Source organism: Lonchura striata, chromosome 38 (genome assembly GCF_046129695.1).
Source record: "Lonchura striata isolate bLonStr1 chromosome 38, bLonStr1.mat, whole genome shotgun sequence".
Classification (NCBI taxonomy): Eukaryota; Metazoa; Chordata; class Aves; order Passeriformes; family Estrildidae; genus Lonchura; species Lonchura striata.
This window is the reverse complement of record NC_134640.1, coordinates 1,532,716-1,558,497: the sequence shown is the minus strand read 5'-3', so window position 1 is coordinate 1,558,497 and position 25,782 is coordinate 1,532,716. Positions and strand designations below refer to the sequence as shown.

Here is a 25,782-nt window from a genome sequence, read left to right as displayed (position 1 = left end):
GGTTTAGGGAGTTAATTAGGGGGGTTTGGGGGTTAATTAGAGGGGTTGGGAGTTAATTAAGGACGTTTGTGGGTTAATTAAGGGGGTTTGGGGGTTAGTTAAGGGGGCTTAGGGGGTTAATTGGGGCCTTTGAGGGTTAATTAAGGGGGTTACGGGTTAATTAGGGGGGTTTAGGGGTTAAGGAAGATTGGGGGTTAATTGGGAGGTTGGGGGAGTTAATTAATGGATTTGGAAGTTAATTAAGTGGTTTAGAGGGTTAATTAAGGGGGTTTAGGGGGTTAATTGGAGGAATTGGCGAGTTAATTAAGGCGATTTTAGGGGTTAATTAGGGGTTTGGGGTTAATTAGGGGGATTGGAAGATAATTAAGGGGGTTTAGGGGGTTAATTAAGGGCGTTTAGGGTTAATTGGGGGGGATTGGGGGTTAATTAAGGGGGTTTACGGGGTTAATTAGGGGGATTAGGGTTAATTAGGGCGGTTTAGAGGGTTAATTGGGGGGGTTGGGGGTTAATTGGGGAGCTGGGGGTTAATTAGCGCTAATTAGCGTTAATTGGCTGCCCCAGGCCATGGAGGAGCAGCCGCGGACTCGGCGCGTCGGAATCCTGGGATACGGAGAGCTCGGTACTGGGAGGACTGGTTTATACTGGGACAAACTGGGAGGGACTGGGAGGGACTGGGGGATACTGGGATGGGACTGGGATGGGACTGGGATAAACTGGGAGGGAACTGGGAGGGACTGGGATGAACTGGGAGGGACTGGGGGATACTGGGATGGGACTGGGATGGGACTGGGAGGGACTGGGATGAACTGGGAGGGAACTGGGATAAACTGGGAGGGAACTGGGAGGGATCTGGAGTATACTGGGATGAACTGGGATGAACTGGGAAGGGACACCGGGGACACTGGGAGGGACTGGGATAAACTGGGAGAGAACTGGGAGAGAACTGGAGTATACTGGGATAAACTGGGATGGACTGGGGGGAACTGGGGGACACTGGGGGGAACTGGGATAAACTGGGGGAGGTGGCAGGAGGGGACAGGGCTGTGACAGGGGAGGTGACAGGAGGTGACAGTGACAGTTGTCCCCAGGGCAGTTCCTGGTGGCGCAGCTCCTGTCCCTCGGGCTGTCCCTGTGTCACAGGAGGTGACAGGAGGTGACAGGGCTGTCCCAGGGGAGGTGACAGGAGGTGACAGGAGGTGACAGGAGGTGACAGGAGGTGACAGTGACAATTGTCCCCAGGGCAGTTCCTGGTGGCGCAGCTCCTGTCCCTCGGGCCGTCCCTCGGGCTGTCCCTGTGTCACAGGAGGGGACAGGCGGTGACAGGAGGTGACAGGAGGTGACAGGAGGTGACAGTGACAATTGTCCCCAGGGCAGTTCCTGGTGGCGCAGCTCCTGTCCCTCGGGCCGTCCCTCGGGCTGTCGCTCGCCTTTGTCTGGGCTCGCCGCCAGGAGGCGCTGCAGGCGCTGCCCCCGCACCTGCGCCTGGCGGACCTGCGGCAGCTGCCGAGCACGTGAGGGACCCAGAACTGCCCGGAGTCACCCCAAAAACGGCCCCGAAACTGCCCGGAGTCACCCCAAAAACTGCCCGGAGTCACCCCAAAAACTGCCCGGAGTCACCCCAAAAACGGCCCCAAAACTACCCGGAGTCACCCCAAAAACGGCCCCAAATTCACTCCAAAAACCTCCCCAAAACTGCCCGGAGTCACCCCAAAAACGGCCCAAAAACTGCCCGGAGTCACCCCAAAAACGGCCCCAAATTCACTCCAAAAACCTCCCCAAAAACTGCCCGGAGTCACCCCAAAAACGGCCCCAGAACTGCCCGGAGTCACCCCAAAAACTGTCCCCAAAATTGCCCGGCGTCACCCCAAAAACGGCCCCAAAACTGCCCGGAGTCACCCCAAAAACGGCCCCGAAACTGCCCGGAGTCACCCCAAAAACGGCCCCAAATTCACTCCAAAAACCTCCCCAAAAACTGCCCGGAGTCACCCCAAAAACGGCCCCAGAACTGCCCGGAGTCACCCCAAAAACGGCCCCAAAACTGCCCGGCGTCACCCCAAAAACGGCCCCAAATTCACTCCAAAAACGGCCCCAGAACTGCCCCGGAGTCACCCCAAAAACGGCCCCAGAACTGCCCGGAGTCACCCCAAAAACGGCCCCAAAACTGCCCGGAGTCACCCCAAAAACGGCCCCAGAACTGCCCGGAGTCACCCCAAAAACGGCCCCAGAACTGCCCGGAGTCACCCCAAAAACGGCCCCAAATTCACCCCAAAAATGTCACCAAATTCACTACAAAAACGGCCCCGAAAACTGCAAAGAGTCACCTCAAAAATGTCCCCAAAACTGCCCGGAGTCACCCCAAAAACAGCCCCAAATTCACCCAAAAAATGTCACCAAATTCACCCAAAAAAACCTCCCCAAAAATGTCCCGAAATTCACCCCAAAAACGACCCCAAAACTGCCCGGAGTCACCCCAAAAACGGCCCCAAAAACTGCCCAGAGTCACCTCAAAAATGTCCCCGAAAACTGCCCGGAGTCACCCCAAAAAACAGCCCCAAAACTGCCCCGGAGTCACCCCAAAAACTTCCCCAAAAACTGCCCGGAGTCACCCCAAAAACGGCCCCAAATTCACTCCAAAAACCTCCCCAAAAACTGCCCGGAGTCACCCCAAAAACTTCCCCAAAACTGCCCGGAGTCACCCCAAAAACGGCCCCAAATTCACTCTAAAAACGGCCCCAGAACTGCCCCGGAGTAACCCCAAAAACGGCTCCAAAACTGCCCGGAGTCACCCCAAAAACCTCCACAAAACTGCCCGTAGTCACCCCAAAAACGGCCCCAAAAACTGCCCGGAGTCACCCCAAAAACGGCCCCAGAACTGCCCGGAGTCACCCCAAAAACGGCCCCAAAACTACCCCGGAGTCACCCCAAAAATGTCCCCAAATTCACCCCAAAAACCTCCCCAGAATATCCCAAATTCACCCCAAAAATATCCCAAAACACCTGAAAAAACCCCAGAATGTCCCAATGTCCCCAAATGTCCCCAAATGTCCCCAATGTCCCGATGTCCCCAATGTCCCCAATCCCCCCGATGTCCCCAATGTCCCCAATGTCCCCGATGTCCCCAATCCCCCCAATGTCCCCCAATGTCCCCAATGTCCCCAATGTCCCCAATGTCCCCAATGTCCCAATGTCCCCAATGTCCCCAATCCCCCCGATGTCCCCAATGTCCCCAATGTCCCCGATGTCCCCGGTGTCCCCAGGGGGGTGGCGCTGGTGGTGGAGGTGGCCCACCCGTGCGTGGTGCAGGAGCACGGCGAGGACATCCTGGGACACGCCGACCTCATGGTGACACCGCGGGGACACCGCGCGGCTGGCCCGTGTCCCCAGGGCCCAACCGTGTCCCCGTGTCCCCAACCGTATCCCCAATGTCCCCAAATCCTCCCGAGGTCCCCAGTGTCCCCAACCCCCCCAATGTCCCCAACCCCCCCGATGTCCCCAATGTCCCCAATGTCCCCAACCCCCCCAATGTCCCCAATGTCCCCATTCTCCCCAATGTCCCCAATCCCCCCGATGTCCCCAATTCCCCCAATATCCCCAATGTCCCAAATGTCCCCAACGTCCCCGATGTCCCCAATCCCCCAATGTCCCCAATGTCCCCAATGTCCCCCAATGTCCCCAAACCCCCAATGTCCCAATTTCCCCCATGTCCCCAAACCCCCCCAATCCCCCCAAATGTCCCCCAATGTCCCCAACCCCCCCAATGTCCCCAACCCCCCCAATGTCCCCATTCTCCCCAAAGTCTCCACTGTCCCCAAGCCCCCAATGTCCCCAGTGTCCCAAATATCCCCAATGCCCCCAATCCCCCCGATGTCCCCAAATGTTCCCAATGTCCCAAATGTCCCCCAATGTCCCCAATGTCCCCAACCCCCTCAGTGTCCCCAATGTCCCAAGTGTCCCCACTGTCCCCAACCCCCCAATGTCCCCAATGTCCCCAATGTCCCCAACCCCCCCAATGTCCCCAACGCCCCCGATGTCCCCAATGTCCCCGTTGGTGTCCCCAGCTGGGCTCCCCGACGGCGCTGGCGGACGCCGGCACCGAGCAGCGGCTGCGGGCGGCGGCGGCGCGCGGGGGCCACACCCTGTACGTGCCCCGGGGGGCGCTCTGGGGCTGCGAGGACATCGCCAGGATGGACAGCGCGGGGACACTGCAGGTGACAGCAACGGGGACATCGGGGACACTGGGGACAATGGGGGGATTGGGGACAATGGGGACATTGGGGACATTGGGGGGGCTGGGGACACTGGGGACATGGGGGACATTGGGGGGATTGGGGACACTGGGGACATTGGGGACATTGGGGCAATGGAGACATTGGGGACATTGGGGGGGTTGGGGACATTGGGGACATCGGGGGGGATTGGGGACATTGGGGACATTGGGGGGTTTGGGGACATTGGGGCAATGGGGACATTGGGGGCAATGGGGACACTGGGGACATTGGGGACATCGCCAGGTTGGACAGCACGGGGACACTGCAGGTGACAGCAACGGGGACAACGGGGACATTGGGGACATTGGGGGGGTTGGGGACATTGGGGACACTGGGGGGGATTGGGGACATTGGGGACACTGGGGGGATTGGGGACATTGGGGACATGGGAGACAATAAGGGGGTTGGGGACATTGGGGACACTCAGGGACATTGGGGGAAATAGGGGGGTTGGGGACATTGGGGACATTGGGGACAATGGGGACATTGGGGGATTGGGGACATTGGGGACACTCAGGGGGATTGGGGACACTGGGGACAGTGGGGACATCACCAGGATGGACCGCGCGGGGACACTGCAGGTGACAAGTGATGGGGACACTGCTAGGGACAATGGGGACACTGGGGCCATTGGGGACAGTCCCTGACCTTGTCACAGCTGTCCCCTCTCTGTCCCCTCCCTGTCCCCATGTCCAGCTGTCCCCCGGCCTTGGGGACAATTCCTGCCCTTGGGGACAGAGTTTGGGGACAATGTCCTGCCTTTGGGGACACGCCCTGGCCCCAGGTGTCCCCTGGCTGTGTCCCGCTGTCCCCATGTCCCCGTGTCCCCAGAGGCGACAATGACCGTGTCCCCTGGGTGTCCCAGAGGTGACAATGATGGTGTCCCTGTGTCCCCAAGGTGACAATGACCGTGTCCCTGTGTCCCCAAGGTGGCAATGTCCATGTCCTCTGGGTGTCCCCTGAGGTGACAATGACTGTGTCCCTTGACCATGTCCCCTGGATGTCCCAGAGGTGACAATGTCCATGTCCCCGTGTCCCTGCTGGTGTCCCCGTGTCCCAGAGGTGATAGTGACAGTGTCCCCGTGTCCCTGTTGGTGTCCCCGTGTCCCCAAGGTGACCCTGTCCGTGTCCCCGTGCCGCAGGCGCTGACGGTGACAATGACTCTGTCAATGTCCCCGTGTCCCCGTGTCCCCAGAGGTGACACCATCCCTGTGTCCCCAAGGTGACAATGTCCATGTCCCCATGTCCATGATGGTGTCCCCAAGGTGACAATGTCCATGTCCCAGTGTCCCTGATGGTGTCCCTGTGTCCCCAGAGGTGACAATGAGCGTGTCCCAGTGTCCCCAGAGGTGACACTGTCCCCATGTCCCCATGTCCCCAAGGTGACAATGACCGTGTCCCTGTGTCCCTGTGTCCCCATGTCCCAGAGGTGACAATGTCCATGTCCCCTGGGTGTCCCAGAGGTGACAATGACAGTGTCCCTATGTCCCCAAGGTGACAGTGACCATGTCCCCGTGTCCCAGAGGTGACAGTGACAATGTCCCCGTGCCGCAGGCACTGACGGTGACGATGACAGTGTCCCCATGTCCCCAAGGTGGCAATGTCCATGTCCCCGTGTCCCTGTCGGTGCCCCCGTGTCCCTGAGGTGACAGTGACATTGTCCCCATGTCCCCGAGGTGACAGTGACATTGTCCCCGTGCCGCAGGCGCTGACGGTGACGATGACCAAGGCCGCGGGCAGTTTCCGCGCCCGGGGCTGGCTGTCCCCAAGGTGACAGTGACCATGTCCCCATGTCCCAGAGGTGACAGTGACCATGTCCCCATGTCCCAGAGGTGACAGTGACATTGTCCCCATGTCCCCGAGGTGACAGTGACCATGTCCCCATGTCCCCGAGGTGACAGTGACATTGTCCCCGTGCCACAGGCGCTGACGGTGACGATGACAGTGTCCCCATGTCCCCAAGGTGACAATGTCCATGTCCCCGTGTCCCTGTCAGTGCCCCCGTGTCCCTGAGGTGACAGTGACATTGTCCCCATGTCCCAGAGGTGAGAGTGACAATGACCCCGTGTCCCCGAGGTGACAGTGACAATGACCCCGTGTCCCCGAGGTGACAGTGACCGTGTCCCCACATCCCTGAGGTGACAATGACAATGTCCCCGTGCCGCAGGCGCTGACGGTGACGATGACCAAGGCCGCGGGCAGTTTCCGCGCCCGGGGCTGGCTGTCCCCAAGGTGACAGTGACCATGTCCCCATGTCCCAGAGGTGACAGTGACATTGTCCCCATGTCCCAGAGGTGACAGTGACAATGACCTCGTGTCCCCAAGGTGACAGTGACCATGTCCCCATGTCCCAGAGGTGACAGTGACAATGACCCCGTGTCCCTGAGGTGACAGTGACATTGTCCCCATGTCCCAGAGGTGACAGTGACCATGTCCCCATGTCCCCGAGGTGACAGTGACAATGTCCCCGTGCCGCAGGCGCTGACGGTGACGATGACCAAGGCCGCGGGCAGTTTCCGCGCCCGGGGCTGGCTGTCCCCAAGGTGACAGTGACCATGTCCCCATGTCCCAGAGGTGACAGTGACAATGACCCCGTGTCCCTGAGGTGACAGTGACCATGTCCCCATGTCCCAGAGGTGACAGTGACAATGACCCCGTGTCCCCGAGGTGACAATGACCATGTCCCCATGTCCCCGAGGTGACAGTGACATTGTCCCCGTGCCGCAGGCGCTGACGGTGACGATGACCAAGGCCGCGGGCAGTTTCCGCGCCCGGGGCGGGCTGTCCCCAAGGTGACAGTGACCATGTCCCCATGTCCCCGAGGTGACAGTGACAATGACCCCATGTCCCCGAGGTGACAGTGACATTGTCCCCGTGCCACAGGCGCTGACGGTGACGATGACCAAGGCCGCGGGCAGTTTCCGCGCCCGGGGCTGGCTGTCCCCGCGCGTGGCGGCCGCGGTGGCCTCGGGGACGAGGACGGTTCTGTACCGGGGTCCCCTGCGCCCGCTCTGCGCCCTCGTCCCCAACAACGTCAACGCCATGGCGGCCGCGGCCCTGGCGGCGCCGCGCCTCGGCTTCGACGGCGTCACCGCCTGCCTGGTGGCCGACCCCAGGTGGGCACCCGGGGACGGGGGGGGACACCGGGGTGGCACCTGTGGCACCTTCTGTGGCACTTGGGTGGCACCTGTGGCACCCCCGTGGCACCTCCTGTGTCACCGCTGTCACCTCCTGTGGCACCCGCTGTGGCACCTGTGTTGTGTGTGGCACCTGTGTCACCTTCTATGGCACCCGGGTGGCACCTGTGGCACCTTCTGTGGCACCTGTGGCACCTGTCACCTGGCTGTGGCACCTCCTGTGGCACCTGGGTGGCGCCTGTGTTGTGTGTGGCACCTGTGTCACCTTCTACGGCACCTGAGTGGCACTCGGGTGGCACCTGTGTCACCTCCTGTGGCACCTGGGTGGCACTTGGGTGGCACCTGTGTCACCTCCTGTGTCACCTGTGGCACCCCCTGTGACACCTGTGGCACCTGGGTTGCGTGTGGCTCCTCTGTCACCTCCTGTGGCACCTGAGTGGCACCTGTGTCACCTCCTGTGGCACCTGTGTCACCTCCTGTGTCACCCGTGTGGCACCTGTTTCACCTCCTGTGGCACCTGGGTGGCACCTGTCACCTGGCTGTGGCACCTCCTGTGGCACCACGTGGCACCTGTGTTGTGTGTGGCACCTGTGTCACCTTCTATGGCACCTGAGTGGCACCTGGGTGGCACCTGTGGCACCTCCTGTGTCACCGCTGTCACCTCCTGTGGCACCCGCTGTGGCGCCTGTGTTGTGTGTGGAACCTGTGTCACCTTCTATGGCACCTGGGTGGCACTTGGGTGGTGCCTGTGTCACCTCCTGTGGCACCTGGGTGGCACCTGTGGCACCCCCTGTGACACCTGTGGCACCTGGGTTGCATGTGGCTCCTCTGTCACCTCCTGTGGCACCTGGGTGGCACCTGTGTCACCTCCTGTGGCACCTGTGTCACCTCCTGTGGCACCTGGGTGGCACCTGTGTCACCTCCTGTGGCACCTGTGTCACCTGGGTGGCACCTGTGGCATCCCCTGTGTCACCTGTGTCGTGTGTGGCACCTCCTGTGGCATGTGGGTGGCACCTGTGGCACCTCCTGTGTGACGTGTGTCACCTCCTGTGACACCTGGATCACCTGAGTGGCACTTGGGTGGCACCTGTGTCACCTCCTGTGGCACCTGAGTGGCACATGGGTGGCACCTGTGCTGTGTGTGTCACCTCCCTGTCCTTCCAGTGCCACCCCCAATGTCCCCCCAGTGTCCCCTCAGTGTCCCTGTCCCTGCAGTGTCCCTGTCCTTGTCCCCGCAGTGTCCCCAATGTCCCCTCAGTGTCACTGTCACTGTCCCCAGTGTCCCCTCAGTGTCCCCAATGTCCCCTCAGTGTCCCTGTCCCTGTCCCCGCAGTGTCCCCGACTGCCACCTCGTCACTGTGGATGTCCCCTCAGTGTCCCTGTCCCTGTCCCTGCAGTGTCCCCAATGTCCCCTCAGTGTCCCCAATGTCCCCTCAGTGTCACTGTCCCTGCAGTGTCCCTGTCCTTGTCCCCCCAGTGTCCCCAATGTCCCCTCAGTGTCACTGTCACTGTCCCCAATGTCCCCTCAGTGTCCCCAATGTCCCCTCAATGTCCCTGTCCCTGTCCCCGCAGTGTCCCCAATGTCCCCTCAGTGTCCCTGTCCCTGTCCCCGCAGTGTCCCCGACTGCCACCTCGTCACCGTGGATGTCCCCTCAGTGTCCCCAATGTCCCCTCAGTGTCCCTGTCCTTGTCCCCGCAGTGTCCCCAATGTCCCCTCAGTGTCCCCAATGTCCCCTCAATGTCCCTGTCCCTGTTCCCGCAGTGTCCCCAATGTCCCCTCAGTGTCACTGTCACTGTCCCCAGTGTCCCCTCAGTGTCTCCAATGTCCCCAATGTCCCCTCAGTGTCCCTGTCCTTGTCCCCTCAGTGTCCCCAATGTCCCCTCAGTGTCCCTGTCCTTGTCCCCGCAGTGTCCCCAATGTCCCCTCAGTGTCCCCTCAGTGTCCCTGTCCCTGTCCCCGCAGTGTCCCCAATGTCCCCTCAGTGTCCCCAGTGTCCCCTCAGTGTCCCTGTCCCTGTCCCCGCAGTGTCCCCAATGTCCCCTCAGTGTCCCCAGTGTCCCCTCAGTGTCCCTGTCCCTGTCCCCGCAGTGTCCCCAATGTCCCCTCAGTGTCCCTGTCTCCGCAGTGTCCCCGACTGCCACCTCGTCACCGTGGATGTCCCCTCAGGGTCCCCAATGTCCCTGTCCCTGTCCCTGTCGTATCCCCAATGTCCCCTCAGTGTCCCCAATGTCCCCTCAGTGTCCCTGTCCCTGTCCCCGCAGTGTCCCTGTCACTGTCCCAAATGTCCCTGTCATTGTCCCCGCAGTGTCCCCGACTGCCACCTCGTCACCGTGGATGTCACCGCTGTCCCTGTCCCTGTCCCCTCAGTGTCCCCAATGTCCCCTCAATGTCCCCAATGTCCCCTCCGTGTCCCTGTCATTGTCCCCACAGTGTCCCCGACTGCCACCTCGTCACTGTGGATGTCCCCGCAGTGTCCCCAATGTCCCCTCAGTGTCACTGTCACTGTCCCCAATGTCCCCAATGTCCCCTCAATGTCCCTGTCCCTGTCCCCGCAGTGTCCCCAATGTCCCTGTCCCTGTCCCCACAGTGTCCCCAATGTCCCTGTCCCTGCAGTGTCCCCAATGTCCCCTCAGTGTCCCCAATGTCCCTGTCATTGTCCCCGCAGTGTCCCCGACTGCCACCTCGTCACCGTGGATGTCACCGCTGTCCCCGAGGGTGGCCGCGCCCTCACCGTCACCAGCACCCGCCGCAACCCCGCCGAGCCCGGCCACGTCACGGGCAGCGCCACCCGCCACAGCTTCTGGAGCAGCGTGCTGGGTGTGGCCCTGTCCCCTGTGCCACCCCTGTGCCACCCCGGTGCCACCCCGGTGTCACCCCGGTGTCACCTCGGTGCCACCCGCGCCACCCCTCCACGTGTCGCTCATTTATCCCCTCCCCGCAGCCTGCACCGGGCACGGCGGCTGCCTCAAGCTCTGCTGAGGAAGGAGCGAGAGCGGAAACCCAGCGGGGACGCCGCGGGGACAAATTTTGTTGTCGCCAAATTTTGGGGACAATAAAATAAAATAAAAAAACAAACAACCCGCCCGAGGCTGGCGGCGCCGGCGCCCTTCTTGTAATGGCGGCGGGGGGAAAGCCGCGATCTGATTGGTGGAAACGCTGAGGGAGGGAGGGATTCTGGCTGCTGATTGGTGGGTGCTGGCGCGCGAAGCGTTAAGGGAGGAAGGTCAAGGCGCTGATTGGATGGAGGAGGATGCGGCCGCGCTCTGATTGGTCGGCGCGGCGCGGGGCATGACGGGAGTTGTAGTTCCGGCCCGCCATGGCGCCGGAGGAGGCGCCGGGTGAGGAGCGGGGGAGAGGCCGGGGCTGAATTTTGGGGGGTCCCGGGGGGTCCTGGGGGGCTCGAGGAGGTTTTGGGGGGGCAGGAGGGGATTTGGGGGGGGAGGGAAGTGGAGGCCGCGGGAGGGGGGAAGGGCTGGGGAGGCCTGGGGGGGTTTGGGGGATTTTGGGAGGATTTTGGGGGATTTGGGGGTCCTGAGGAGATTTTGGGGGGGGGGGGTCAGGGTGGTCTTGGGGTTTTGGGGGTGCCAGGAATTTTGGGAGGGGTCCTGAGGGGGATTTGGGGGTCCCGGGGTGATTTTGGGGGGGATTAGAAGGAATTTGGGGGACCTGGGAGGGATTTTGGGGGGTCCTGGGGGGAATTTGGGGGTGCCAGGAATTTGGGGAGGGGTCCTGGAGGTGATTTGAGGGGAAATTGGGGGGGTCTCAGGGGTTTGGGGGGGATTTGGGGCGTATTTGATGGATTTTGGGGACCTTTGGGTGTGTCAGGAATTTGGGGAGGGGTCCTGGGGGGATTTGGAGGAATTTTGGGGGAATTTGGGGAGGGGTCTCGGGGTTATTTGAGAGAGTTTTGAGGGGAATTTGAGGAGGAGTCTTGGGGGAAATTTGGGGAGGGGTCTCAGTGATTTGGGGGAATTTGGGGAGGGGTCTCGGGGTGATTTGAGAGAATTTTGGGGGGAATTTGAGGGAATTTGGGGAGGGGGTCTCAGGGTGAATTGGGATAATTTGGGGAGGGGTCTTGGGGGATTTGGAGAGAATTTTGGGGGGAATTTGGGGAGGGGTCTCAGGGGTGATTTGGGGAGGGGTCTCAGGGTGACTTGAGGGAATTTTGGGGGAATTTGGGAGAATTTGGGGAGGGGTCTCAGGGTGATTTGGGGAGGGGTCTCAGGGTGATTCGGGGTAATTTGGGGAGGGGTCTCTGGGGGAATTTCAGGAGATTTGGGGAGGGGTCTCAGGGTAATTTGGGGAGGGGTCTCAGGGTGATTTGGGGGAATTTTGGGGGGAATTTTGGGGAATTTGGGGAGGGGTCCCTGGGGGAATTTCAGGAGATTTGGGGAGGGGTCTTGGGGTGATTCAGGGTAATTTGGGGAGGGGTCTCGGGGTGATTCGGGGTAATTTGAGGAGGGGTCTCAGGGGTGATTTGAGAGAATTTGGGGAGGGGTCTCGTGGGTTATTTGAGAGAATTTTGGGGGGAATTTGGGGAGGGGTCTCAGGTTGATTTGAGAGGATTTTGGGGGGAATTTGAGGGAATTTGGGGAGGGGTCTCAGGGTGATTTGGGGGAATTTTGGGGAGTTTGGGGAGGGGTCCTGGGGGGAATTTCAGGAGATTTGGGGAGGGGTCTTGGGGTAATTTGAGGAGGGGTCTCAGGGTGACTTGGGGAGGGGTCTCGGGGGTAATTTGGGGAGGGGTCTCCCCAAACTCGGGGGTCCCACGCTCACCCTTTCCCCCCCCCCCCCCCCTCCCTGCAGCCCCCCAGGCGGATTTGGGGGGGCTCTCCCCGGATTTGGGGGGGGTCTCCCCGGATTTGGGGGGGGTCTCCCCAGATTTGGGGGCGGTCTTCTCGGATTTGGGGGGGGTCCTGGCCGCATTTGGGTCTGGGGTCCCGGCGGAGCCGTACCACGAGCGGCAGCGCCGGCAGCTCTGCGCCCTGCACGCCCTCAACAACCTCCTGCAGCGGCCCTGGCTCAGCCAGGCCTCGGCCGACCGCATCTGCCAGCGGTGAGACCCCAGACCCAATTCGGGGAACCGCCCCCGGACCCCAGACCCAATTCGGGGAGGGGTCTCAGGGGGGTTTGGGGCGGTTTTGGGGGGGTTTGGGGCTGCTTTGAGGGCGCTGGGAAGGGTTCCTGAATTTGGGGAGGGGTCCCAAGGGTGTGGGGAGGAATCTTAGTGGGGTTTTCTGAATTTGGGGAGGGGTCTCAGGGGGTTTTAGGGGGGTTTGGGGCTGCTTTGAGGGCACTGGGAAGGTTTCCTCAATTTGGGGAGGGGTCTCAGGAGGGTTCCTGAATTTGGGGAGGGGTCTCAGGGGAGTTCCCGAATTTGGGGAGGGGTCCCATGGGGGTTCCCGAATTTGGGGAGGGGTCCCAAGGGTGTGGGGAGGGGTCTTGGTGGGGTTTTCTGAATTTGGGGAGGGGTCTCAGGGGGTTTTGGGGGGTTTTGGGGCTGCTTTGAGGGCACTGGGAAGGGTTCCTGAATTTGGGGAGGGGTCTCAAGGGTGTGGGGAAAGGTCTTGGTGGCGTTCCCTGAATTTGGGGAGGGGTCTCTGGGCTGTTCATTAATTAGGGGAGGGGTCTTTGCTAATTTGGGGAGGGGTCTCTGGGCTGTTCATTAATTAGGGGAGGGGTCTTTGCTAATTTGGGGAGGGGTCTGTGGGTTGTTCGTTAATTAGGGGAGGGGTCTTTGCTAATTTGGGGAGGGGTCTGTGGGGGTTCATTAATTAGGGGAGGGGTCTTTGTTAATTTGGGGAGGGGTCTGTGGGGGTTCATTAAATAGGGGAGGGGTCTTTGCTAATTTGGGGAGGGGTCTCTGGGCTGTTCATTAATTAGGGGAGGGGTCTTTGCTAATTTGGGGAGGGGTCTGTGGGTTGTTCGTTAATTAGGGGAGGGGTCTTTGCTAATTTGGGGAGGGGTCTGTGGGGGTTCATTAATTAGGGGAGGGGTCTTTGTTAATTTGGGGAGGGGTCTGTGGGGGTTCATTAATTAGGGGAGGGGTCTTTGCTAATTTGGGGAGGGGTCTCTGGGCTGTTCATTAATTAGGGGAGGGGTCTTTGCTAATTTGGGGAGGGGTCTGTAGGGGTTCATTAATTAGGGGAGGGGTCTGTGGGGGTTCATTAATTAGGGGAGGGGTCTTTGCTAATTTGGGGAGGGGTCTGTGGGGGTTCATTAATTAGGGGAGGGGTCTTTGCTAATTTGGGGAGGGGTCTCTGGGCTGTTCATTAATTTGGGGAGGGGTCTTTGGTAATTTGGGGAGGGGTCTCTGGGCTGTTCATTAATTAGGGGAGGGGTCTTTGCTAATTTGGGGAGGGGTCTGTGGGGGTTCATTAATTAGTGGAGGGGTCTTTGCTAATTTGGGGAGGGGTCTCTGGGCTGTTCATTAATTTGGGGAGGGGTCTGTGGGGGTTCATTAATTAGGGGAGGGGTCTTTGCTAATTTGGGGAGGGGTCTCTGGGCTGTTCATTAATTTGGGGAGGGGTCTGTGGGGGTTCATTAATTAGGGGAGGGGTCCTTGCTAATTTGGGGAGGGGTCTGTGGGGGTTCATTAATTAGGGGAGGGGTCTCTGGGCTGTTCATTAATTAGGGGAGGGGTCTTTGCTAATTAGGGGAGGGGTCTGTGGGGGTTCATTAATTAGTGGAGGGGTCTCTGGGCTGTTCATTAATTAGGGGAGGGATCTTTCCTAATTTGGGGAGGGGTCTCTGGGCTGTTCATTAATTAGGGGAGGGGTCTTTGCTAATTTGGGGAGGGGTCTGTGGGGGTTCATTAATTAGGGGAGGGGTCTTTGCTAATTTGGGGAGGGGTCTCTGGGCTGTTCATTAATTAGGGGAGGGGTCTTTGCTAATTTGGGGAGGGGTCTGTGGGGGTTCATTAATTAGCGGAGGGGTCTCTGGGCTGTTCATTAATTAGGGGAGGGGTCTTTGCTAATTTGGGGAGGGGTCTGTGGGGGTTCATTAATTAGGGGAGGGGTCTTTGCTAATTTGGGGAGGGGTCTCCAGGCTGGCCCCGCGCGCGCGGCCCAACCCCCACCGCAGCCCGCTGGGCACCGGCAATTACGACGTGAACGTGGTGATGGCGGCGCTGCGCTCGCTGGGGCTGGCGGCGCTCTGGTGGGACAAGCGGCGGTGAGACCCCAGACCCAATTCGGGACAGACCCCAGACCCAAATTACCGACCCCGACCGAGACCCCAGACCCAATTCGGGAGCTCCCCGAGACCCCAGACCCAAATCCTGGAGCCTTCAAAGGCCCCTCACCCCTCTTGAGAATCCCTCTTGTCACTCTGGTGGGGTGGGAAAAACCGTGCTGAGACCCCTCCCCAAATTCGGGACAGAGCCTCAAGACCCCAGACCCAAATTCTGGACGCCTTCCAGGACCCCAGACCCAAATTTGGGCCCTTCCTGAGACCCCAGACCCAATTTGGGACCCCCCAAACCAATGGCGAGTTCTTCTTGTGCCATTGGTTCACTGGGGCTGGCGGCGCTCTGGTGGGACAAGCGGCGGTGAGACCCCAGACCCAGTTCGGGACAGACCCCAGACCCAAATTACCGACCCCGACCGAGACCCCAGACCCAATTCGGGAGCTCCCCGAGACCCCAGACCCAAATCCTGGAGCCTTCAAAGGCCCTCACCCCTCTTGAGAATCCCTCTTGTCACTCTGGTGGGATGGGAAAAACCGTGCTGAGACCCCTCCCCAAATTCGGGACAGAGCCTCAAGACCCCAGACCCAAATTCCGGACATCTTCCAGGACCCCAGACCCAAATTTGGGCCCTTCCTGAGACCCCAGACCCAATTTGGGACCCCCCAAACCAATGGAGAGTTCTTCTTGTGCCATTGGTTCACTGGGGCTGGCGGCGCTCTGGTGGGACAAGCGGCGGTGAGACCCCAGACCCAAATTACCGATCCCGACCGAGACCCCAGACCCAATTCGGGAGCTCCCCGAGACCCCAGACCCAAATCCTGGAGCCTTCAAAGGCCCTCACCCCTCTTGAGAATCCCTCTTGTCACTCTGGTGGGGTGGGAAAAACCGTGCTGAGACCCCTCCCCAAATTCGGGACAGAGCCTCAAGACCCCAGACCCAAATTCCGGACATCTTCCAGGACCCCAGAGCCAAATTTGGGCCCTCTCAGAGACCCCAGACCCAAATCCTGGAGCCTTCAAAGACCCCCACCCCTATTGAGAATCCCTCTTGTCACTCTGGTGGGGTGGGACAAACAGCGCTGAGACCCCTCCCCAGATTCAGGATAGACCCCCGAGACCCCAGACCCAAATTCCAGACCCCTTCCAGGACCCCAGAGCCAAATCTGGGCCCTCTCAGAGACCCCAGACCCAAATTCTGAACTTTTCAAAGACCCCTGACCCCATTTAGCATCTCTCACATTTCTTCTTTCTCCTGTGGGGTTTTGGGACAAACAGCGCTGAGACCCCTCCCCATATTTGGCACAGAGCCTCGAGACCCCAGACCCAAATTCTGGATCCCTTCCAGGACCCCAGGCCCAAATTTGGGACCTCTTAGAGACCCCAGACCCAATTTAGGACCCCCCAAGACAATATGGGATCGCTCAGATTTCTTCTTTCTCCTTGGGTGTTTTGGGACAAACAGCGCTGAGACCCCTCCCCAAATTCGGCATACACCCCCGAGACCCCAGACCCAAATTCCAGACAGACCCCAGACCCAAATTACCGACCCCGACCGAGACCCCGGAGCCAAATCAGGACCCTCCCAAAGACCCCAGACCCAAATCCTGGAGCCTTCAAAGACCCCTCACCCTATTTAGGATCTCTCACATTTCTTTTTTCTCCTGGGGTGTTTTGGGATAAGCGGTGCTGAGACCCCTCCCCAAATTCGGCATACACCCAGGACCCCAGACCCAAATTCCGGATCCCTTCCAGGACCCCAGGCCCAAATTTGGGACCTCTTAGAGACCCCAGACCTAATTTAGGATCCCCCAACCCAGTTTGGAACCCCTGAGATTTCTTCTTTCTCCTTGGGTCTTGTGGGACAAAACATGGTGAGACCCCACCCCAAATTCGGGACACACCCCTGAGACCCCAGACCCAAATTCCAGACAGACCCCAGACCCAAATTACCAACCCCGACCGAGACCCCAGAGCCAAATCAGGACCCTCCCAAAGACCCCAGACCCCAATTCCACCCCCTCCAAACCCCGCCTGACCCCACTTGAGGCTATCCCAACCGCCATCACCCCCAGTGCTCTTAACCCCTAACGAAGGCCAATTAACGCGGGGTAATTAACCCGCAGCCCCCTGGAGCGGCTGGCGCTGCCGCACGTGCTGGGCCTGCTGCTGAACGTGCCCTCGCGGGTGGCGCTGGGCGCGCTGCGGCTGCCGCTGGCCCGCCCGCACTGGCTCTGCGTGCGCCGCCTCGGCCGCCTCTTCTACAACCTGGACTCCAAACTGCCCGCGCCCGCCGCCATCGGCCACGAGCCCCAGCTCAGGTGCCACCCCGGGGGGCGGGTGGCATCTGGGTGGCACTTGGGGACACCTGGGTGGCATCTGGGTAGCGCCCGGGGGCAGCTGGGGGCATCTGGAGGCACCTGGGTGGCATCTGGGGACACCTTGGTGGTGCTTAGGGACACCTGGGGACACCTTGGTGGCATCTGGAGGCACTTGGGGACACCTTGATGGCATCTGGGGACACCTTGGTGGTGTCTAGGGACACCTTGGTGGCATCTGGAGGCACTTGGGGACACCTGCTTGGTGTCTAGGGACACCTTGATGGCATCTGGGGACACCTTGGTGGTGTCTAGGGACACCTGGGTGGCACCAGGGTAGCGCCTGGGGGCATCTGGAGACATCTGGAGGCACTTGGGGACACCTGGCTGGCACTTGGGGACACCTTGGTAGCATCTGGGTACACCTGGCGGCATCTGGGTGGTGTCTAGGGACACGTGGGGACACCTGGGTGGCATCTTAGGGTACCTTGGTGGCATCTCGGGACATCTGGGAGCACCTGGAGACACCTTGGGGACAAGAGGGTGGCATCTGGGGACACCTGGGTGGCATCTGGGGACACTTGGGGACACGCGGCTGCCGCTGGCCCGCCCGCACTGGCTCTGCGTGCGCCGCCTCGGCCGCCTCTTCTACAACCTGGACTCCAAACTGCCCGCGCCCGCCGCCATCGGCCACGAGCCCCAGCTCAGGTGCCACCCCGGGGGGCGGGTGGCATCTGGGTGGCACTTAGGGACACCTGGGTGGTATCTGGGGACACCTTGGTGGCGTATGAGGACACCTGGGAAAACTTGGGGACACCTGGGTGGCATCTAGGGACATCTGGGAGCACCTGGCTGGCACTTGGGGACATCTGGGTGGCACCTGGGTGGCACTTGGGGGTACCTTGGTAGCATCTGGGGACACCTGGTGGCATCTGGGTGGTATCTAGGGACACCTGGGTGGCATCTTAGGGTACCTTGGTGGCATCTGGGGACATCTGGAGACATCTGGAGGCACCTGGGGGCACCTTGGTGGCACTTGGGGGTGCCTTGGTAGCATCTGGGGACACCTGGCAGCATCCCGGTGTTGTCTAGGGACACGTGGGGACACCTGGGTGGCATCTTAGGGTACCTTGGTGGCATCTGGGGACATCTGGGAGCACCTGGAGACACCTTGGGGACATGAGGGTGGCATCTGGGGACACCTGGGTGGCATCTGGGAGGCACTTGGGGACACCTTGGTGGCATCTGGGGACACCTGGAGGCATCTGGGTGGTATGTGGGGACACCTTGGTGGCGTATGAGGACACCTGGGAAAACTTAGGGACACCTGGGTGGCATCTAGGGACATCTGGGAGCACCTGGCTGGCACTTGGGGACATCTGGGTGGCACTTGGGGACATCTGGGTAGCACTTGGGGACACCTTGGGGGCACCTGGTGGCATCTGGGTGGTGTCTAGGGACACCTTAGTGGCATCTAGGGACATCTGTGTGGCGCTTGGGGACATCTGGGAAAACTTAGGGACACCTGGAGGCACCTGGGTGGCACTTGGGGACACCTTGGTGGTGCTTAGGGACATCTGGGGACACCCTGGGGACATCTCAGGACACTTGTGTAGCACCTTGGGACACCTGGTGGCATCTGGAGGCACTTGGGGACACCTGGGTGGTGTCTAGGGACATCTGCAGCACCTGGGTAGCACTTGGGGACACCTAGCTGGCATCTGGGGACACCTGGGTGGCACTTGGGGACACCTGGGGGTACCTTGGTGGCACTTGGGGATGCCTGGGGACATCTGGGTAGCGCCTGGGCACACCTTGGTGGCATCTGGGGACACCTGGAGGTACCTGGGTGGCACTTGGGGACACCTGGGAAAACTTAGGGGCATGTGGGTGGTGTCTAGGGACACCTTGGTGGCACCTGGGCACACCTTGGTGGCATCTGGGGACATCTGGGAGCACCGGGAGACACCTTGGGGACATCTGGGTGGTGTCTAGGGACACCTTGGTGGCATCTAGGGACATCTAGGGACATCTGGGGACATCTGGGGACACCTGGGTGGCTTCACATCCATCCCCAAGGGATTAAGAAGGAACCTGGGCAGCTCCGTGGGTGGCATCGTCACCTCCTTGTCACCTCATCGTTGTCCCCTCCTGTCCCCAGGGAGTTCCTGCGGGAGGCGCTGGCCCCGGCCACCTCGGAGCTGCTCCTGGTGGTGGCACCGGAGGTGGAGCAGCAGGGGACGTGGCTGAGGCCCGAGTGACACCGCGGGGGACGCCCGGTGGCACCTCCGAGGTGGCGTCACCTGAGGCGGCGCCGCTGCCACCTCAGAAAACCCAAAAAAACGCCGATTTTGGGGGTTTTTTGGGGGGATTTGGGGGTTTGGCTGAGGGGGTGGGTGGGGTTGGTGGCACTTGGGGACATCTGGGTGGCACTTTGAGACACCTGGGGACATCTGGGGGCACTTGGGTGGCACTTGGGGGCACCTTGGTGGCACTTGGGGACACCTGGGTGGCATCTAGGGACATCTGGGGACATCTTGGTGGCATCTGGGGACACCTGGGTGGCACTTTGGGACACCTTGGGGCACTTGGGGACACCTGGGGACACTTGGGGACACCTGGGTGGCACTTAGGGACATCTGAAGGTACCTGGGTGGCATCTGGGGACATCTGGGTGTCATCCGGCTGGCACCTGGGGACATCTGGGTGGCATCTGGGAACATCTGGGGACACCTGGGTGTCATCTGGGAACATCTGGTGACATCTGGAGGTGCCTTGGTGGCATCTGGGGACACCTGGGTGGCATCCGGGTGGCACCTGGGGACATCTGGGTGGCATCTGAGGACACCTGGTGGCATCTGGAGGTGCCTTGGTGGCATCTGGTGGCACTTGGGGACACCTTGGTGGCACCTGGGTGGCTTCAAACCCCCCCAAAGGATTAAAAACGAACCTGGGCAGCTCCGTGGCTTTGTGCTTGCGGCAAAATCCCCAAATTTCACCCCAAAATCCCCAAATTTCACCCCAAATCTGTGAATTTCACCCCAAATTCCCCAATTTCACCCCAAAACTATCCAAATTTCATCCCAATTCCCTGCATGTCACCCCAAAATCTCCAAATTTCACCTCAAAATCCCCCAATTTCACGCCAAATTCCTGACTCTCGCCCCAAAAATCTGTGAATTTCACCCAAAATTCCCCAATTTCACCCCAAATCCCAGAATTTTAACCCAAAACTATTGGAATGCCAACTCAAAATCCCCCAATTTCACCCCAAAGTCCCCAAATTTCGACCCAAATCCCTGAATTTCACCCCAAAATCCCCAAATGTCACCCCAGAACATTGATTTTGCCCAAAATTCACAATTTTTTGCACTCAAATCCGTGAATTTCGCCCCAGATTCTCAAATTTCACCCAAAATCCCTGAATTTCACCCTCAATTCCCCAAATTTCATCCCAAAACCATTAATTTTGTCAAAAATTCACAATTTTGCACCCAAGTCCCCAAATTTCACCCCAAAATCCCCAAATTTTACCACAAAATGGCCAAATTTCAGCCCATATCCTCCAATTTCACCCCCAAATCTCCAAATTCTACAAAAAACCCAAAGTTCGCCCCAAATCCCTGAATTTCACCCTAAATTCCCCAAATTTCATCCCAAATCCATTAATTTTGCCCCAAATCTCAATTTTTGCACCCAAATCCTCAAATTTCACCCTAAAATGGCCAAATTCCAGCCCAAATCATCGAATTTCACCCAAAAATCCCCAAATTTCCACCCCAAATCCCTGATTTTTGCCCCAAATCCTCGATTTTTGCACCCAAATGGCTGAATTTCACCCCAAAATCTCCACATTTCACCCCAAAAATCTCAATTCCACCCCAAAAACCCCTGAATTTTACCCCAAATCCCCGAATTTTAACCCAAAAATATCCAAATTTCACCTCAAAACCCCCAAATTTCCTGAGTTTCACCCCAAAATGGCCAAATTCCAGCCCAAATCCTCAAATTTCACCCCCAAATCTTCAAATTCCGCGTCAAAACCCGCGAATTTTACGCCCAAATTTCCTGAATTTTCACCAAAATTCCAGAATTTCACCCCAAAATCCCCAAAATTTCCTTCCCACAAAGAAAGGCGGGAAACTTGAGGCGGAGGGCGGGATCACCCCAATTTCGCGCTCTGATTGGCTCTTCACTGTGATTGACACCTTCTCCATGCCCGCGCAGCCAATCAGCGCGCAGAACGCGGCTTCGGTGCAAAATCATCGAAATTCCGCCCGAAATCCCCGAGTTTTGCCCCAAAATCTCCTCAATTCGCCCTCAGATTCCCGAATTCCGCCCTAAAATCCCCGAATTTTCACCAAAATTCCCGAATTCCACCCCCAAATCCCCGAAATTTTTTCCTCCCCACAGCGCCCAGAGCGAGCGGCGCGAAACCTGAGGGGGAGGGCGGAACTAACCCAAACCCGCTCTCTGATTGGCTGTGCGCATTGATTGACAGGCCAGCTGGGCGGGTTTAACCAATCAGCGCGCTTGTCGAGCGCTCTGCTGGCGCGGGCGCCGCGCTGCTCGCGCCGCTCCCTGGTGGTCTAGTGGTTAGGATTCGGCGCTCTCACCGCCGCGGCCCGGGTTCGATTCCCGGTCAGGGAATAACTTCATTTTTCATTTATTTTATTTCTTTTTAATTGATTTTCCTCGCTTATTTCCGCTTCCGCTGGCGAAATCCTCCGTTTGATTCCCCCCCCTTACCTCTCCCCGCGTTTAAAAATAATTTATTCAATTAAAAATAAATAAAAATAAGGGGGGGAAATGCGGAAAATATCGGCGATTGTGTCGCGACAGAGCGGAGGCACCGCTGGGATTCGAACCCAGGATCTCCTGTTTACTAGACAGGCGCTTTAACCAACTAAGCCACGGCGCCGCGCGCTCCCTGCGCCGCTCCGGCATCAAAAACCGCCCCAGCCCCTCCCCAAAAATCGGAAATCCCAAAAATACCGAATTTCCCTTCCCTAAAAATGGGAAATACCAAAAATCCCGAATTTCCCTTCCCCAAAAATTGGAAATCCCAAAAATACCGAATTTCCCCTCCCCAAAAATGGGAAATCCCAAAAATCCTGAATTTCCCTTCCCTAAAAATGGGAAATCCCAAAAATACCGAATTTCCATCTCCCAAAAATCGGAAATCCCAAAAATACCGAATTTCCCTTCCCCAAAAATCAGAAGTCCCAAAAATACCGAATTTCCCTTCCCCAAAAATGGGAAATCCCAAAAATCCCAAATTTCCCCTCCCCAAAAATCCCGAATTTCCCTTCCCCAAAAATGGGAAATACCAAAAATACCGAATTTCCATCTCCCAAAAGGCCAAAATCCCAAATTTCCATCTCCCAAAAATGGAAAATTCCAAAAATCCCGAATTTCCCCTCCCAAAAATTGGAAATCCCAAAAATCCCGAATTTCCCTTCCCCAAAAATCGGAAAGCCCAAAAATCCCAAACTTCCCTTCCCCAAAAATAGGAAATCCCAAAAATCCCGAATTTCCCTTCCCCAAAAATCGGAAAGCCCAAAAATCCCAAACTTCCCTTCCCCAAAAATAGGAAATCCCAAAAATCCCGAATTTCCATCTCCCAAAAATCCGAAATTCCAAAAATCCTGAATTTCCCCTCCCCGAAAATGGGAAATCCCAAAAATACCGAATTTCCCTTCCCCAAAAATCAGAAGTCCCAAAAATCCCGAATTTCCCCTCCCAAAGATGGGAAATCCCAAAAATCCCAAATTTCCATCTCCCAAAAATCAGAAATCCCAAAAATACCGAATTTCCCTTCCCCAAAAATCCCGAATTTCCCCTCCCCAAAAATGGGAAATCCCAAAAATCCCGAATTTCCCTTCCCCAAAAATCGGATATCCCAAAAATCCCAAATTTCCCCTCCCCAAAAATGGAAATCCCAAAAATCCTGAATTTCCATCTCCCAAAGATGGGAAATCCCAAAAATCCCGAGTTTCCCCTCCCCAAAAATGGGAAATCCCAAAAATCCCGAATTTCCCCTCCCAAAAATGGGAAATCCCAAAAATACCGAATTTCCCTTCCCCAAAAATTGGAAATCCCAAAAATCCCGAATTTCCCCTCCCCAAAAATGGGAAATCCAAAAAATCCCGAATTTCCATCTCCCAAAATGCCAAAATCCCAAATTTCCATCTTCCAGGAAAGGGAAAATTCCAAAAATCCTGAATTTCCATCTCCCAAAAATGGGAAATCCCAAAAATCCCGTATTTCCATCTCCCAAAAATCGGAAATTCCAAAAAATCCCGAATTTCCCTTCCCCAAAAATCGGAAATCCTAAAAATCCCAAACTTCCCTTCCCCAAAAATAGGAAATCCCAAAAATCCCGAATTTCCATCTCCCAAAAATAGGAAATCCCAAAAATACCGAATTTCCATCTCCCAAAAATCAGAAATTCCAAAAATCCTGAATTTCCCCTCCCCGAAAATGGGAAATCCCAAAAATCCCGAATTTCCATCTCCCAAAATGCCAAAATCCCAAATTTCCATCTTCCAGGAAAGGGAAAATCCCAAAAATCCCGAATTTCCCTTCCCAAAAAGGGGAAATCTCCAAATTTCACCCCAAAATTCCCAATTTTCACCCCAAACCCTAAAATTCAATCCCAAAATCTCCAAATTTCACCCCAAAATGTTCCATTTTCACCCCAAATTTTCACATTTTTACCCCAAAATTCCCAATTTTCACCCCAAAAATCTCCATATTTCAGCCCAAATCCTCAATTTTCCACCCCAAATTTTTCCATTTTCACCCCGAAATTCCCAAATTCCAGCCCAAATTCTCAAATTTCAGCCCAAAAATCTCCGAATTTTACCCCCAAATCCCCAAATTCCACCCCAAAAAATTGGGATAAAACCCAGAAAATTGGGGGAAAAACCGAAAAAATTGGATTAAAAAGAGGAAAATATGAAAAAAAAAAAAAAGGAAAAATTTGGGATAAAAAGGAGAAAAATGGGGGGAAATAAAAATAATTTGGGATAAAAAAGAGAAAATTGGGATAAAATAAAATTGGGGAAAAAAGAGAAAATTGGAAAAAAGTTTGGGATAAAAAAGAGAAAATTTGGGATAAATTCTGGCTAAAAAAGAGAAATTTGGATAAATTTGGTCTAAAAAAGAGAAATTTGGCTTATAAAGATACCTTTTGGATAAATTTGGGCTAAAAAGAGAAAAATTGGGCTAAATTTGGGCTAAAAAAGAGAAATTTGGGGAAAATTTGGGTTAAAAAAGAAAATTTGGGATAAATTTGGATAAATTTGGGCTAAAAAAGAAAATTTGGGATAAATTTGGGATAAATTTGGGATAAATTTGGGTTAAAAAGAGAAAATTTTGGATAAATTTGGGCTAAAAAAGAGAAATTTGGGTAAATTTGGGATAAATTTGGGATAAATTTGGGCTAAAAAAGAGAAATTTGGATAAATTTGGGCTAAAAAAGAAAATTTGGGTTAAAAAGGAGAAAATTTGGGATCAATTTGGATAAATTTGGGATAAAAAAGAGGATATTTGGGGTAAATTTGGGATAAAAAAGAAATTTGGGATAAATTTGGGATAAATTTAGAGTAAAAAAGACAAAAATTGGGATAAATTTGGGCTAAAAAAGATAAATCTGGGATAAATTTGGGATAAATTTAGAGTAAAAAAGACAAAAATTGGGCTAAATTTGGGCTAAAAAAGAGAAAATTTCGGATAAATTTGGGATAAATTTGGGCTTAAAAAATAAAATTTGTGATAAATGTAGGATAAATTTGGGATTAAAAAAGAGAAAATTTGGGTAGATTTGGGCTAAAAAAGCGGATTTTGGCCCCGATCCTCCCGGGCCGGGATTCGAACTCCCGGCCGCCGCAGCCCCGCCCTGGCCCCGCCCCCAATATGACCACGCCCCTTCCTGACCACGCCCCCCGCTGGCCACGCCCCCTTGGGCAGCCTATGGGCGCGGGGCGCGGCCGCGCAGCCGCGGACGAGGTGGCCGAGTGGTTAAGGCGATGGACTGCTAATCCATTGTGCTCTGCACGCGTGGGTTCGAATCCCACCCTCGTCGGGAGGAGCCTTTTGGGTGAAAATCCGACATTTTCTGCTTCTCTGGGGTGATCCCAAAGCCCGGAACCCCCCGAGGGGATTTTTTGGGGTGAAAACCACCAAAATTCCCTTTTTTTTTTGCTCTTCCATTGTGCTCTGCACGCCTGGGTTCCAATCCCACCCTGGTCGGGAAGAGATTTTTGGGAGGAAAAACCCGAAACTCCGCTTTTTTACGGGAAAAATCGCAATTTTGGGGGTGAAATCCGCAATTTCGGGGTTCCTTCCCCGATTTTTGGGTGAAATCCCCGATTTTTGGGTGAAATTCCTCATTTTCGTGTTCAACCCTGTATTTTTGAGATCAAATCCCCGATTTTTGGGGTTAAAACTCTGATTTTTGGGGTTCGTGCTCCGATTTTGGGGGGAAAATGCACAATTTTTGGGATTCAATCCCCGATTTCTGGGATCAAATCCCCGATTTTTGGGGTTAAAACTCTGATTTTTGGGTTCATGCTCCGATTTTCCAGGCTCAATCCCCGATTTTTGGGGTGATCCCAAACCCTCCAATCCCACCCTCATCGTGAGCCGATTTTGGGGGTAAAAAACCAAAATTCCCGATTTTTGGGGTGATCCCAAATCCTGCAATCCCCGGAGACGATTTCTGGGGTGAAATCCCTGATTTTTGGGGTTCAATCCCCGATTTTCGGGGAGAAATTCCCAATTTTTGGGGAAAAATTCCCAACTTTCGGATTTCAATCCTCGATTTTGGGGGTTCAGTTCCTGATTTTTGGGTGAAATCCAACATTTTT

At 56.4% G+C, this 25,782-nt stretch overlaps 2 protein-coding genes and 3 non-coding genes across 5 annotated transcripts; 4 read left to right on the top strand and 1 right to left on the bottom strand.

Moving 5' to 3' along the window:
- Positions 1–561: 561 nt before the first annotated feature.
- On the top strand, positions 562–10,494 carry ASPDH (aspartate dehydrogenase domain containing). The gene is made up of 7 exons (XM_077789859.1): positions 562–619; positions 1,370–1,511; positions 3,258–3,342; positions 4,059–4,208; positions 7,152–7,384; positions 10,072–10,223; positions 10,348–10,494. The coding sequence occupies exons 1-7, from the start codon at positions 565–567 to the stop codon at positions 10,383–10,385; spliced, it is 855 nt and encodes a 284-aa protein (XP_077645985.1). The 5' UTR covers positions 562–564; the 3' UTR covers positions 10,386–10,494.
- A 228-nt stretch (positions 10,495–10,722) lies between these two features.
- JOSD2 (Josephin domain containing 2) lies at positions 10,723–19,301 on the top strand. The gene is made up of 5 exons (XM_077789820.1): positions 10,723–10,744; positions 12,213–12,462; positions 14,454–14,579; positions 16,718–16,912; positions 19,071–19,301. Exons 1-5 carry the CDS (start codon positions 10,723–10,725, stop codon positions 19,168–19,170), a joined length of 693 nt encoding a protein of 230 aa, XP_077645946.1. The 3' UTR covers positions 19,171–19,301.
- A 2,186-nt stretch (positions 19,302–21,487) lies between these two features.
- Positions 21,488–21,559, top strand: TRNAE-CUC (transfer RNA glutamic acid (anticodon CUC)). The gene has a single exon. It is a non-coding gene; the product is annotated as a tRNA-Glu (tRNA).
- A 197-nt stretch (positions 21,560–21,756) lies between these two features.
- On the bottom strand, positions 21,757–21,830 carry TRNAT-AGU (transfer RNA threonine (anticodon AGU)). Its single transcript has one exon. It is a non-coding gene; the product is annotated as a tRNA-Thr (tRNA).
- A 3,086-nt stretch (positions 21,831–24,916) lies between these two features.
- On the top strand, positions 24,917–24,998 carry TRNAS-GCU (transfer RNA serine (anticodon GCU)). Its single transcript has one exon. It is a non-coding gene; the product is annotated as a tRNA-Ser (tRNA).
- Positions 24,999–25,782: the final 784 nt, after the last annotated feature.

Excerpts from the sequence above, each read along its gene's own strand:
- ASPDH (XM_077789859.1), top strand. The coding sequence starts at position 565 with ATGGAGGAGCAGCCGCGGACTCGGCGCGTCGGAATCCTGGGATACGGA. Across the intron at positions 7,385-10,071 it reads TGCCTGGTGGCCGACCCCAG|TGTCCCCGACTGCCACCTCG; the intron begins GTGGGCACCCGG and ends TTGTCCCCGCAG. Across the intron at positions 10,224-10,347 it reads CTTCTGGAGCAGCGTGCTGG|CCTGCACCGGGCACGGCGGC; the intron begins GTGTGGCCCTGT and ends CCCTCCCCGCAG.
- JOSD2 (XM_077789820.1), top strand. The coding sequence starts at position 10,723 with ATGGCGCCGGAGGAGGCGCCGG. Across the intron at positions 10,745-12,212 it reads GGCGCCGGAGGAGGCGCCGG|CCCCCCAGGCGGATTTGGGG; the intron begins GTGAGGAGCGGG and ends CCCTCCCTGCAG. Across the intron at positions 14,580-16,717 it reads CTCTGGTGGGACAAGCGGCG|CCCCCTGGAGCGGCTGGCGC; the intron begins GTGAGACCCCAG and ends ATTAACCCGCAG.